Here is a 15,818-nt window from a genome sequence, read left to right as displayed (position 1 = left end):
CCCAAAGACCCTCACCAATTCCAAACCAGATGATTTATGATCTAAATTGTCAATGTTTTCCTTTTCATTCCTGAGGAGCACACATGTACCTTTTTTTAATCTAATCTAATTCTAATCATACAACTTACATTTATGCATTATTTGAGACAAGTTCCTTAGACTCTCTTAACCTTAGCTTTGTTTGCATGTAAATCTGGTGTGATAATAACATCTACCTCATAGAATTCTTTTGAAATTTGAGTGGGAATATTTATAAAGCAATTTAATACAATTTTTGGTAAATATTATTTTCTTCGACTGATGCTTTGCTAGCATAGTCACTCAAATAAATCAGAAAGATAGCCATTATATACATGAATTGGAGAAAAATATACATCCTGAAAGCCATCTCAATTGGTACTTTCCTAGTTGATTAGGCTTCTGGCTTCCTGAAATAAGTGTTAAATTTTAATAATAGAATACGAAATTTTGTTGAATGTGTTGAGGAATATGAGAAATTTTAGTAGGGTATAGGGTAAATACTGTACTACATGAAAAGTAAATTATAAATTTAAGAAATCTCAGAGAAAATAGTATACCACAACTTGTGACATAAAGCTAGCATGCTGTGCGACTGTAATTTCCATGAAATTTGTCATTATTCACAATAATTTCAATCATCAATGAACTTGTTGCAAATAATCATGAAGACAATTTCATAGTTATCATGGGTCTTAGAGCTGATAAATATGACTAAGAGAGAAAATATCAGAAATAAAAGCTAAATCCTATTCACAACAGAAATCATTACTGAATATTTAAGTATAACAGGTTATTTATTTTATGTTCTTTGACTGAGATTGTGAAATATTGTTAGATTTTAGGGTTTTTAGCTTCCTCTAGTAACTGAATGAGGCAAATAATTTTATCTCTAAAATAAGCTCCAAAATTGAATATTATATTAAATCAAATTATATTGTATATTATACTATAAAATACTAAAGATGGAACTTATTTTGACTAGATTTATATTCATACTATTTAACTATGAGTCATTTCATACATATGCAAACAATAGATATGCATGAATCTCTTATCATCCAATTTCAAGAAATGTACACATTTTATTTTCTCCAGAACTGGATTTAATTTTTTAAGGTAAAATTTGCACGTTTACATTCACAAATCTTATCTGTACATTTTTGACAAATGCATATACCTTTATAGCCTATAGCCTACACCTCAATAAAGACAGAATTTTTCTAGCACCTCAAAAATCTTCTTGTGTTCCTTCCCAGTCTGTCCCGGACCTCCTTCAATCCCATGAAACCACTAATATTTTCAGCACCTATTTTTTTGTATGCTCTAGAACTTCATAGAAATGAAATTAGTTAGACTCTTTAGTAGTAATTGGTAATTCAGTTTGATGATTTAGATTCATCTATGTTGTTGTTAGATTCATAAGTAGTCAATCCATCTTTGTTGCTGCATAGAATTTCATTATGTAAACATTCCAATACTGATTTGTCTATTTATTTAGTTATGAGTAGTTGTGATGTTTCCACTCTGGGGTAGTTATGGATAAAGCTGCTATGAGAATTCTTGTACAAGTCTTTGCGTAGCCATATGCTTTCATTTGTCTTGAGTAAGCAACTAGGAGTTCAATTATTGTTGAGTAATTTAAGAGAATCGGTTTCTACACATCACTGTCAAAATTTGGTGTTATTGTGTTTTTTTTTAAATTTAGATGTAAATTTAGTGCTTGTTTAGTAATATGTTGTTACAGTTTTAATGCACAATTCCTGATGCCTAATAATTTTGAGAATTTTTAATGTCATTTATATATTTTCCTTTGCCAAGTGTCAGTTTAGGTCTCTTTAGTTCTTTTTCTAATGTTTGTTTTTCTTATTTTTTTTGTTGTAAATAATTTTTTATGACTTTGACAAAAGTTTGTTTTCAGAAATAAGGGATTGTGAATTTTGTTTTCCAATCTTAGCAATCTACTTGTCTATCTCTATCCCAATACTATAAGCCTTGATTACTACAGTTTTATAAGTTTGAAGTTCTATAGTATAAGTCACAGTTTTGTCATTCTTTTTCCAATGAATTGAGGCTATTCCTATAACTTTAGAATAAGCATAAATTCCTCAGTATTCACTGAAGTATAAATTTATTGACTAATTTGGGAAGCTCAGTCTTTTAAACCATGGATATATTTTACATGTTTAAAAATTTTTAAGTCTTCTTAATTTCTGCCATGTTTTATAATTTTAAGTGTTTATTGCTAAGTATTCCATGTTTTTTATGTCATTGTCGGTGACATCGTGAATTGTACAGAATTGTAATTTAAAATTTTAATTTCTAATTGTTAATAGCAAATATAAAAAGTATTCTTATACTTGAGCAATTTATAAGCTAAATTATTTGTTCTAAATTCTTAAAAGTTCTACATACTTTATTCTTGATATACTGACTTTGCTATGTAAAGTAAAATATTAAATATAATTGATGCTAGCTGATATTCTTGACTTATTCCAAATCCTAGGGACAAATATTTCAGTGTTCCACCATTCGGTATGATGTTAGCTGGAGGTTTTTCATACATTTCTTTCAGTTAGTTGAACAAGTTTTATTTTTTGCCTATTTTGCTGACAGGCTATTTTAAATATCACACATGGATGTTTAATTAAATGATTATTTTTCTACCTCTATTAAGTTTATCACAGTCTTTGCATTATTTGTTTATATGGAGAATCACACCTTTTTACTATAAAAGTAGAAAAATACTAATAATCAATTCAACAATAGCATAAAAGCACAGTTGGATTAAAAGATAGATTAAACATTGTCTAATTAAAGCAAATAAAGGAAAATGTAACATCTAGAGAAAGGGGACTATGACAGGCAGATGAGATTCATGAGTGGATATTTTCTTTACCATTATATGGAAAGTTTCCCATTCCAGTCCTCATAATTTTTAAAATAACATTGAGGAAGTTTCTCTTGCTCAACTAGGTAGCCAGATTAACTGGAAAATGTTATACAAGTTCTGGTTACTTGAAGGGTTTTCAGTTGATAGTAACATACACAGATAAGCATTTCACAAAAGAATGAGCTAAAAGATAATCAAGAATCACTGCACAACACTACCACTAGAAAAGACTCTAACTCCCATAAGCCCATGGAATATTAAATGGGATAGGCACTAATTTGAATATCTCTGAGAGATAATTGTGTTCAAATTCCTTTACATCATGTTCTTAAGAGTTTAATTGTATGTTATTATATATAGTGATAACCAACCACCATATATTCCCTCAGGTCTCCCTAGAAATACTGAAGAAGATAGCACAGTATCTTCCAAGAGTCCACAGCAGGATGTCCTCTGTCAATGACACTGCCTCATATCCTTCTGCCTTCCTTCTGCTGGGTATACCTGGTCTGGAAGCCTTCCATATCTGGATTGCTTTCCCTTTCTTTCTTGTTTGCCTTGATAGCCCTTATGGGGAATGTCACCATCCTGTTTGTGATCAAGACTGAGCAGAGTCTTCATCAACCCATGTTCTACTTTCTGGCTCTTCTCTCCTTTATTGATCTAGGCCTCTCCACATCTACCATAACCAAAATGCTGGCCATCTTCTGGCTCAACATTAGAGAAATAAGCTTTGAAGGCTGCCTCATCCAAATGTTCTTTATTCACACGTACACTGGTATGGAATCTGTTGTACTCCTGGCCATGGCAATTGACCGCTTTGTTGCCATCTGTTATCCACTGAGATATACCACCATTCTCACCAACAAGGTGGTAGCCATCATGGCCTCTGTTGTACTGGGGAGGCCAGTCCTCCTTGTCATGCCTTTCTGTCCTCTTCTTAAAAGATTGCCCTTCTGTGGACACTACATTATTCCTCACACCTACTGTGAGCATATGGGAATTGCCCGTCTTGCCTGTGCTAACATAAGAGTCAGCATCATCTATGGCTTATTTACCATTGCTGCCCTGATCTTTGACTTGATCCTTATTGCCCTCTCCTATGTTCAGATCCTACAAGCTGTTTTCCACCTTCCTTCCAAGGATGCCAGACTCAAAGCCCTTAGCACATGTGGTTCACATGTCTGTGTTATCTTAGCTTTTTACACACCAGCATTTTTTTCCTTTATGACCCACCGTTTTGGAAGAAATATTCCTCGCTACATTCATATCCTCCTGGCCAATCTATATGTGGTTGTTCCTCCTTGTTTAAATCCAGTCATTTATGGGGTCAGGACAAAGCAAATTCGGGACCAAGTTGTGAGAATATTTGGAAAGAAAGAGTGACTCAATGTATTCAGTAGTTGATAAATTCTTGTAAGCTAACCTTCATCTTGTACATCTCCCAGGGCATCCAAAATTGAGATTACATAAAGGCCACTAAGGCATTATTTTAGCCTTTATTAGAGTCTCCTAAACTCACACTCAACAGTGCCTTCATGTAATCTCCATTTCGACTTCAAATACATTATATTGTTTTTTCTCACAGAAAGTGAAAGAAGATTGTGGGACTAGGTAAAGAATGTAATGAAATTCTTGAATATGTGAGGACAGTGTTGTTCTCCATGTCAGTAGTAAAATTTATGTACAGGCTTGATAAAATAGAAGATTCTGGTGGTATGAAATTCTTTACGTTTTGATTCATCCATCAATATGTTGCAGTCTGTTCTTCAGCTACCTCTTGGTTTACCAGTATTACTTTGATCTAGGTGATACTTTTTTTGGGGGGAAGGGGCAGTAATTAGGTTTATTTATTTATTTAATGGAGGTACTGGGGATTGAACTCAGGACCTAGTGCATGCTAAGCACACACTCTACCACTTAGCTATACCCTCCCTCCATAGGTGATACTTTTCAATTTCACCCAAAGGGTTATGGCAATCTGTGTGTTATTTATCCCTCAGTTCTGTCTCTGAAAGAGTAAAACTCATTCTATTTTGCAAGGTCTACAATCATACCAAAACAGAGATGGTATTCATGAAAATAAAATTAGTTATCAAATTTCTTCATAAATTCAGCTGTAAAAATTAACAACAAAAATTATGCAAATAGAATTCAGTGATATGTAACATGACCATATATCATGACCAAGTAGCATTCATCTCACAAATGCAAGGATAACTTTTGTATTTGAACATCAATCAACATATTTCACCATGCTTTCAAACAAAAGTAGTAACATATGATCATGTTAATAAATGCAGGAAAAGCATTTCACAAAACCCTTCCTGAATTCTTGATAAACATTTCGGAGAACTAGGAGAGAAGGAAACTTCTCCAACCGGTAAAGGAAATCCATTAAAAAATGTAAGTTTAAATTACACTTAATAATGAAAAACTCAATAATTTCTCTCCATTGCCAGAAAAAATGCAAGGCTCTCTTCTCTTATCATGTCTTTTCACTATTGTACTAGTGGTTCTAGTAAATACATTAAGGCAAACAAAGGAGATAAAAAATATCATTGATTTTGGAAAGAAAAAATAAACTCTACTTACTGATGAAATGATCTGTCCATGCAGAAAAATCTTATGTAACCTACAAAACTATTAGAACTAATATATGAGTTTATCAAGTTTAGAGGATACAGAGTCACTCACTATACAAACATTTGGATTTCTTATATTAATGATATCCCATTAAAATGAAATAAACATATTATTACATAGCTTAAAAGTAAAATATTTAAAGAATACATATATATGACCTGCATAGAGAAAACTAATAATCATTGCTGAGAGAGATTAACAAAGACATACACAAATGGAGAGATACACAATTGTCATGTATTCAGTCTTGATATTGTGGCTATATCTATTCTCTCCAAGTTGATATGTATATTTAATCATATTCCTATCATTTCCAGGAGGCCATTTTTTTGGTCGTAATTGAAAAGCTGACTTAAAATTTATGCCAACATGTGAAAAACTAAAATAACCAAAACAACTTTGAAAAATAATATAACAAAGTTGAGGAATATACACTCATAAAGACAGTGTTCTAGTGGCATAACATGCAAAATTTGATCATTATCCCAGGAGAAGAAGCCCAAATATAGACCTACACATATATAGGGTTACTTGCTTTTCAACAAAAAGCTAAGGCAATTCAATGTAGAATAGATAGATTTGAAACAATTGTATAATGATATACAAATGTATGCACCTCAATCTATACCTTGCATTTCTACACAAAAAAAAAAATGGAGTAAAAATGGATCATAAAACTAAATTATAAATCTACTAGGAAAAATTATGTTAAAGATTCATAACCAAATACATTTTTAAAATAATAAACTGATTTCATATAATTTAAGAGCTTCTGCTCTTCTAAAGCACTGTTAAAAGAATGAAATAACAAGTTGAAACTGCAAGAAAATGCTGTAGAGTAACTGTGGTAATGGATCTGCATGTAGTATACATAAAAGACTTTCAAAATTAGGTCAGAAAAATCTAACCATTCAATAGAAGTGAGCAAAATATTTTAATGACTTTTTCACCAAAAGATATATAAAAATTGAACACAAACACGAGTCATTATTATTGCCATTAGTAGTTAGGAAATGTAAATTAAAATCTCATGAGATAAAACAACACACTATTACGATGTCCAAAAACTTAAAAAAAAAGACTGCTTATCACAAGTGTTGGTGAGGAGGTGGAGCAGTAGGTACTCTTATATATTGCTGTTGGAAATATAAATACCAAAAACACTCTGGAAAGGAAAATGACAATTTCCTAACTTTAAATTTTCACTCTAAGTTGTTTTTTTAAAATTCCATTTATATACAGCAGTTTTAAGTCCACAGTAAAATTAGGTGGAAGGTATGGAAATTTTCCACATACCCCTTAACTCTCCCCACACAAAGCCTCCCTCATTGTCAACATCCCTAGTCAGAGTTGTACATTTGTTACAGTGGAGGAACCCACATGAACACACTTTTTGTACCTTTACCCAAAGCTCTTCCAGAGGGTTATACAAAACTAATGCCTCATGAGTATAGCTGTCAATGATCATGAGTGAGAGTATCTCTCTTTCTTTTAGAGGATTCTCACTAATTGAGCAGATGACATCCTCCAAAGTTTTGTAGTCACTAGAGGACTAACCTCAGGAACCAATAATTTAAAAGCGTGTGGGTATTAGGGTCATAATGGTGAATGTTTAATTGCACTTCTATGGGACTAAACACATACAGATTATATAGGGAAAACATTTGTCTTCACAGTTGAAATTGATTAAACTTTCCATAGCCTCACATTCTTCAACACTAGAATTATGAGCTAATACGGTGTGAGGCAATTATAAAATATTATCTACGCAATACCTGCCTCAAAGGCTTCTAAAAGAAGACTTTGCCTAAGTTGCATCAGCTTATTTGATGTTACTTACTTATCTTAAAAAGGAGGATAATATTATCTACTTTTCAGGAATTTTGTAATATTAAAATTAAAAATACATAGAATGAAATCTCCCATGTGCTATTTAGCAAATTTGAAAAGTCATTTTATATTCATTATTATTGTTGCTATTTAAATACTGCCTTTCAAATATACGCCTGGGATTTCCATTTCCAAACAGACATAAAAGAACTAAAAGCAATGTCAAGCAGTGTAATTAAATCCCCTATGACTTTTTTTTAAATTGAGTTATAGTCAGTTTACAATGTTGTGTCCATTTCTGGTGTACAGTATAAATCCCCTATGACTTTTTAATTGATTCATACCCTTGGGAAAAAATCTGTGAAATTAGCACTGACAATCACTGATGATCAATGAAGGAGATGTTCTAATAGACATGAATCAAAACAGGAAATATGATGAGTCATTTGCTCTTTTTTCTGTCATATATTTCATCATTAATGTTTTCTGACCAATCTCCAGTGACAGACTTTCCTGGACCTTTAACAGTATTGCTTATTTTACATATGCTGTTTACATTAACCCGTCAAAATATCACTAATACTGACAGCTATGTGATTTGCCCAAATCAAACAGAGTAACTGAGGATGTCCCAAAATAAGACATTTAGAATTGAGGGGTTTAATATGTTAACTTGGATGGCAGGAAAAAGGAAAAAAAAAAAACTACAATGTTACATAACATATTTTATCCCAGGATCTGATTTTCCCTTCTCACAGACAAATGTCCTTGTCTCCTTTTCTCAGTGAGTATCATTTAAAAGCCCTTATCTGATCTGTAAAGTGCAAGTAAAGCACAGTCATTAATGTCAGGAGTCTATTCCATAGAAGGCAAATTGTAAGATAAAAGTAGTTAAATATCAGGAATCCATATCCTATTACTTCTTTTCTTTTTTAAAAACACCTAAATAAATAGATGTATTTATATGTAAACAGATATGCACACATATTTATATATCTTTGAGATCACTAAAATAACCTAAAACACTTCGAATGAAAAGCTCTTAGGTCTTCTGCTGTTGCTCTGGGAAACTAAATGGCTAAAGATTCTAAATGGATAGAGCTATGGACAAAGAGTTTTTTCTTTTTCTTTTTCCTTTTGCTGTGAACTCCAGCAAGAGCATCCTTGGGACCCCATGCTGTGCAGGAGATTTCAGGCTTGGTTCTGACACTTATTGATAGTGCAATCTTTTTAGTGTAATTTAAGCTCTACAATCTGGAATTTTATAAACTCTAAAATATGGATACTAACAGTACATATATCATGGTGTCTATACGAAACAAATAAGTTCATATGGTTATAGTGTTAAATAAAAAGAATAACATTTATTAACCATGTTAATAAGTGGTAGTGGTGACTAACGATGATGGGAGTTGTGGTGGTCCTAATACTCTTTGTTTTTATGGGAGAATGACTGTTAACTGACCTGCTTTATCCATTAGCATGAAAATTTGAGCAATGTACCTCACTGCTCCTCTACCAACAACTTACAATGAAATAGTTTGGAAAATATTATACAATTTTGTATATAAACTGTATTTGTTTACTGTCAAATTATCATTTTTAACTTATTTTTTAATCTATGGAAAACCACTTAGGTATCTTTGATTGGGATGGAATACATCATAATTTTAATTACTGAAAATAACTTTTTTTCCCCCCATTAAACAGCTTTTCATTTAGCAGCAGGAGTTTTAGGAATGAATTAACCAAGGTATGCTTGTAATTGGCTTCTGGCAGATCTTGTAATTGGCTTCTGGCAACTTTTTCTAGATTATATTAAAATTTGGGCCTACTAACTGACCTTGAAGTATCTGGCTGTGAATGAAAAATATTACCAGCCATATCAGTAAACAAAGGATGCTGTGGCCATCAAGTCATCAGCTATTACTCACCCCACCACCACCGACAGTGAGTGGAGGAAACTCAGGATGTGAACAAGCAGGGAGGCTTGCCTCTGCTGCCACCCCCAGCGGTGCACCCTGAGGGAACTCAGAACAGGAAAGAACAGGATACTGTCCCTCATAGCTAAGGTGCATAACAAAGGAATGATTTCAGTGAGCCCAGACCTTTGTACCTTCCCATACAAAGAAAACCATTAAATTCCTTAACTTGAGATTTCTGGTTTTCTTTAATTAACAGTAACCTTTTGATGTTCTGACTACCTGATCTTTGTTGCAAAAACTCCTGTATAGCCTGGTTTCTCTCTTGTCTGGGCAGAACAGTCTCTTAGAGCAATCTGAGAAGCTGCCTCCTAGGTCCGAGTCCTCAGAAAGTCCACCAAATAAAACATAACTCTTAACTTATAGGTAGTGCATTTTATTTCAGCCAACATGCTTCTCAGAGAGCAGAATAGGCCAAAATCTTGGGATTGAGGACAGGGCTCTATTCTATTTCCCATTAGCTGAACAATCTCTAAGCCACTGAAAGGCCTGGGCGGTTAAACTGGGAGAAGGGGATCCAGTTGTGAAAACTCAAGGGCATCTATAGTATACTGATCTTTCTATTTCTCTTGATGAACTAGATTTGGAAGAGTGGTGTCAGGTCTCTCCTCTGGCCACTGGTCCCTGGATGAGACAATGAGGAGCAACCAAATGTGTTCCTTGGGGAATTATTGTCCAAAATTGCCTCCTAGTAGAGTTGATAGCTTTTGCAAATAAAATATTGAATGCATAGTGAAATCTGAAGTTAAAATAAACAGCTTTTAAAAAATAATATTTTAGCATAAATGTATCAGCATATTTCATGTTATTATTATCTAAATATATTTTATATTTATTTGAAATTCTAATTTAATTCAGTATCCTGTATTTCATCTGGAAATCCTTCTTCCAGAAAGGGTTATTATTTACAGTGCTTTTTTGGAAATTAAGCCTGAGAGAGTAAATCCTGTCCACTGGCCCATTTTTACAATGCATGGAATTAAAGAAATAAGTAAAGACAGCATCCAGGCATTTAGGTCGAAGGTAGCACAAGGAACCAAATTAATTATTCAACTCTGAAAAGATATTTTTAAAAGTTCTGAATATAAAGTTCGCAACCAAAAACTGAGGGCACTTAAGGATGGAGAGCTTCAGGGCTAGATCTGATACTGTCGCTCATGTGTTTCTATGTGTTCCATGTGGATATATTTAAATAGTGTTTACAGTATAATAGGCCAGTGATGAATTATAGTAAAAAAATAAATACTATTCTGTTTTCCTTACTTAGATTAAAATGATGTATGAATTTTAAAGACATTTATTTTTTAATGGAAGTACTGGGAATTGAACCTAGGACCACAAAAATTGAGTATGTATAAATGTTGAAAGTCAACTGAAATGGTGAATAATGGAACAATCAGGGATCAATCTGACTTATATTAGATTTATAAAATAATTTGGCATAAATAACTTCCCAGTGACATTCAAATTTTGAACTAAGTGAGAGATTAACCACACAGATAGAGGTCTCTGTACTGTGTCCTGACAAACTTAGTCTGACCACACAGAAGGAGCAGAGAGATTCTGTCACCAATGCTGGTGTCGTTTAAGACTCCTACCCACTTCTCTTCCTCCCCTTGTGGATTCAAATTGAGATTTGCGTTTGATACATCTAAGTATATAATGGGAAGTTCTGGAATTTTATTTGAATGTTAAATTTCTATTTTTTTTCTTTTTTTTTTTAATTGAAACCTTCCCTTTTAACATCAACTTAAAGATACAGTGGCTTCTTTTGGTTGCCATACAGAAAAAGGTATATTTGCTTTATCATAGTCTTTCAAATACTTGAAGACATCTGTATGGCTTCCTCTTAGTCTTCTCTCTTCTTTCAGATAAACATTCTCAAGTCATGCAGGCTTTTTTTTTTTTTTTTTTTTTTTTTTTAAAGAGATGATGTCTATATCCCTAATTATGTCAAACTTCAATTTGTCCATGTTAAGGATTCTGAGGTGGAACATCTTGACTCACAGATGTAAGGAACTTCCTTACATTCCCATGATCTTTTCTTAAGATAGGTTGCTTCACAGATATCTTGTAGACTTCCTCCAAAATGTATTATCATGTCAGAATTCCCTGTGATATATACATAGCTTCATATTATTTCCAACAGTCTTAATCCTAGAACATAATTGCTCAGAGATGTCAGCTTAAATATCAGAGTTAGGCATAAAATTGTTAATTCTTAAGCTCTTTTATGAGGATGTCAGCTTAAATATCAGAGTTAGGCATAAAATTGATAATTCTTAAGCTCTTTTATGAGGATGTCAGCTTAAATATCAGAGTTAGGCATAAAATTGATAATTCTTAAGCTCTTTTATGAGGACAATGCTTTTAATAAGGAATATAGTTTATAATGGTAACATCATCATTTATACCTGAGAGCTAATCTTTACCAGCATCTTGAATTTCATGGTCAAAAATGGGAGAAAATAAAGTAACAACAAGAATTTGTTAATACAATAAAACTAGAAATAGGCAATAATGTGTGCCTAAAAGATTTGTGGTGTCATTATTTGTAAAGCATACTAGACAGTCTAAAAGGGATCTTATATATCACACCCTCCATTTGCAAAGGTGAGAGTTAAATTTCTTAACTGCATCATTCCCAAGCATGATAAAAAACCTTTGAGACTCAGGCGCAAAGGTCAAAAGTATTTTCTAGAACTGCTCTTCTCAAGCACAGAGCTATCCACTGTAGCCTTAAAACAAGTATATGGATATAGAGAAGTCAAATGTCTGATGGCACAGAGAACATGGCATTTCAACTACTTCAACTAATTCCATGGGTTTATATTTTAGTTTGGTATTGAGTTATTCAGACTCACATTTGGAATGTAATCAGTTGAGTTTCCCATCATGTCAAAAGCTCCCTACTTGAGTACAACTTGTTAGAGGATGTGGATTTTCTCCCCATTATTTAAAAAGAAAATATTTTACTTAAAACCTAACAATAAGTAAGATGACAAAAATGCCTGTTATTTGGCATTCTCTTATTATACTTTACTCACTTTATTTTCAATAGTAATAGAAACGATGAGAGTGGCTGACATTTATGATATGCTTACTATGAGTAAGATACTATGATCAGCACTATAATTCTACCAGTATTTCCTAATGGAGGTGATGCTGATCTTTAGGGGGGCATCTTAGAAAATTTTTGTTATGTTTTTGTTATTATTGTGATAGCATTTTGTAGGCATTGCTGGATTTAGTGACTATAAACCATAAAGAAACCTCCTGCAATAGATAAAATAATTCCTCCCAACCTCCCCACCTGCCACAAAATGCTCTGTGTATGAGAGGAATTTCAGATATGCAACTGGACATTGTGTAGTTAAGAAAAAAACAAAAGCTGTAATGTTCTGAATGTAGAATTTCACTTTGTTTGTATTTACTATTGTGAGTTAAGATTATTCATTTTGCTTTACTAATAATCCGAAATTATCTTTCTATAGTTTTAACATGCAAACATACACCAGATATTTTAGAAATGTATGTTAAGATAATTACCAGAAATTATTAACATTTTTGAAAATTACATCACTAACAGCAATAATAACATTTCTCATGGCATTTGAGTAATCAGTAAAATACACCGATTCATTGGTATTTATAAACTTCGTATTTATGGTGAATCTATGTATAGGTGTAAGAACCTGACAACTTTATTGTGTCACCTAGTATCATCATGCACAAGTATATATGCTGCTATTTTTACATTTATATGACTATTTGGGTATTACTTTTTTTTTTTAACTTACTATATTTGATTCAGAAGGTAAAGTAGACATTAGAAAACTTTGTTACATAAAGGGGAAATAGATTCAATTATGTTCAAAATTATTAATGGATTAATGTACATTATCTTATTTAAGACTCAAATTCATAATCATGAATTATGGATTATTATCTCTGTATCACAGATGAAACTCAACCTAAATTCCATACCTTATGCAACATAGTTTTAGAAAAATTTATGGGAGAAAACTCTTCATAACCCAAAGCTAGGCAATAAATTTCTTAGCTATGACATAAAAAAGCCTGATACACATAACAATAGAAGATAAATTAGATGTTATTAAAACAGAAATTATTCCTATGTATCTTCTATATTTGCTATTGCTCACTGAAATGAATACACTTACAAAGCTTTCTAGCCTATATGAATCCAAGATTTAGCTGAAAGGTCTTCCACTTCAAGGTAATGCTGATTCATTTTCAACATTCTCTGTTTAATAAAACCCTAATCTTTGCTGATGATCTGGAGAATCACAAATCTTGTAAAGTCAAATACATTTGATCATTAGGGACTTAAAGAATCCCTCCCTGATTCTTTTGGTTTTAACACCATAAATAATAGGATTCATCATGGGTGGAATAAGAAGGTATATATTGGCTATAAAAATGTGGATATGTGGAGCAATGTGGTGACCAAACCTATGAGTGAGAAAAGAGAAAAAGGCCGGTGTATAAAACACCAAAATGACCCATACATGGGAGACACAGGTACTCAGGGTCTTGAGGCGAGCTGCTTTGGATGGGAGACTAAAGACAGTGAGAAGAATAAGGACATAGGAACAGATGATCAAAATGAAATCCAATCCCCTGTCAAGAATGCCACAATTAGGCTGTAGGCTCTATGAATCTTAGTCTCAGTGCAAACCAGCTTTATCAGGGCCATAAACTCACAGTAAGTATGGGAGATGACATTAGTTTTGCAGTAGGAAAGCCACCTCAGTAGGAAAGGGTGTGGACTGAGGAGTACAGTTCCTCTGAAGACAATGAGCAAACCCAAGCCTACAATCACTGCAGGTGTTAAGATAGTGGAATGTCTCAGTGGGTGGCAGATGGCTACATAACGGTCAAAAGCCATGGCCAAGATAAATCCAGATTCCATAGTATACAGAGAATGTATAAAATACATCTGAGTAAGGCAGGCTTCAAAGTAGATCTCTCTGTCATTGAACCAGAAGAGACTGAGTATTTTGGGAAGTGTGGAAGAAGTAAGCATCAAATCAGCAACTGAAAGCATGCACAGAAAGAGGTACACAGGTTCATGCAGTTTGCAATCTGTCTTGACAGTTAATAAGAGGATGATGTTTCCCATCAATGATAGCAGGTAGATCAGACAGAAAGGGATGGAGATCCATATGTGGGCAGCCTCCAACCCTGGAATGCCAAGCAGTAGGAAGGTGGTAAGTTGAAGACTTGTCCTGTTGTAGCCTACCATTATCCAGACAATGGCTATTCCATGGTCCTATCCAAATTAAAAATCACAAAGATTACAAACATATGAAGACCAATTTATTTCATTATTATAATCTGGGAGAGATGTTGACAACCAGTAACACACAACTAGCTATTGAATGAATCCTTCAGTAATACAATCTTTCAACTCATCAAATACACCATGCTTTGGGGGGGTAAGAAAAAATTGTACAAAGGTACTCTCTCTCTTTCTTTCTCTTTTTCTCCATCTCTCCTTGCCTTTTTTTTTCAGGAACTGTTGTCCAGTTGGTTAGATACATTTTAGTAATATTATATAGCATTACAGAGATAGTAGTTGATATATTGCTAAGTATGGAGATATAATTTTCTACCATCTGAAACAGTCAAAAAACTAAAAGTCCAACCATCATGGATGAGATCAGCCATTTGTATATTTAACCCCTCTAACCCTACTCCCACTGATACGGCTTGTAGATATAAGGAAAAGGAGACCAGGGAAATAGTAAAGAACAATTAAGGCAATGAAGAAATGTGAATAAAATGGGTCTTACACTGAATGAAGAGTCATTGAGTTGATAAAGACAAGACTCATCTGCATAAAATCATCCACAATGAATGATAAAAAATCATCATTTTGCAAAGATACGCCAATAGAACAAATGACTCAGTCTGGAAAACATGGGTGTTCAGGTTACTAGATATTTGTGCTCTACTGTGAATGATCAATAAAACTCTTCCAGAAAGTATATAATATATTCTTTAGTCACACAGTGCACTTGACACTGATTTTTGCTTTCCAAGTAAACATTTAAATGCAACTCTGGCTCCCAGATACCAGCTTACGGAAAGCCTGCCTCAGAAGTTTGAACAATTAATTTGGAAAGGTATTCTAACAATACTGAATTATTTTAAATTGATAAATCATTACTTTGTTCAAATATCAATGTATGCTAAGCTTATATAATATGAGGCATCTGTTTAGTCTGAATAAAACAAAGTTTCATCAAAAATAAGGTTTTGATCAATATAGTTCAGGACTAAATTCTACGGATAGGTTAATAAAAAAATTATTTCAGCTTAAATATTTAAGTTAATCTTTCTTTTACATTATTTTTTATCAAGTTAAGAAGTTGAGCCATCTTTCAGACAACTTCATGGGCTAAGTCTTCACTACTAGAACC

At 33.1% G+C, this 15,818-nt stretch overlaps 2 protein-coding genes across 2 annotated transcripts; one reads left to right on the top strand and one right to left on the bottom strand.

Annotated features, from left to right (window-relative positions):
• Positions 1-3,351: 3,351 nt before the first annotated feature.
• On the top strand, positions 3,352-4,461 carry LOC105098035 (olfactory receptor 52E4-like). The gene is given in 2 exon segments (XM_010990657.3): positions 3,352-3,465; positions 3,467-4,461. Coding segments are annotated over 2 exon segments (939 nt in total). The 5' UTR covers positions 3,352-3,357; the 3' UTR covers positions 4,298-4,461.
• A 9,233-nt stretch (positions 4,462-13,694) lies between these two features.
• LOC116155176 (olfactory receptor 52K2-like) lies at positions 13,695-14,638 on the bottom strand. The gene is given in 2 exon segments (XM_031459297.2): positions 13,695-14,008; positions 14,011-14,638. Coding segments are annotated over 2 exon segments (942 nt in total).
• Positions 14,639-15,818: the final 1,180 nt, after the last annotated feature.

Source organism: Camelus dromedarius, chromosome 12 (assembly GCF_036321535.1).
Source record: "Camelus dromedarius isolate mCamDro1 chromosome 12, mCamDro1.pat, whole genome shotgun sequence".
In the NCBI taxonomy this organism is placed as follows: Eukaryota; Metazoa; Chordata; class Mammalia; order Artiodactyla; family Camelidae; genus Camelus; species Camelus dromedarius.
The sequence above is the reverse complement of the archived record's forward strand: the minus strand, read 5'-3'. Positions and strand labels throughout refer to the sequence as shown.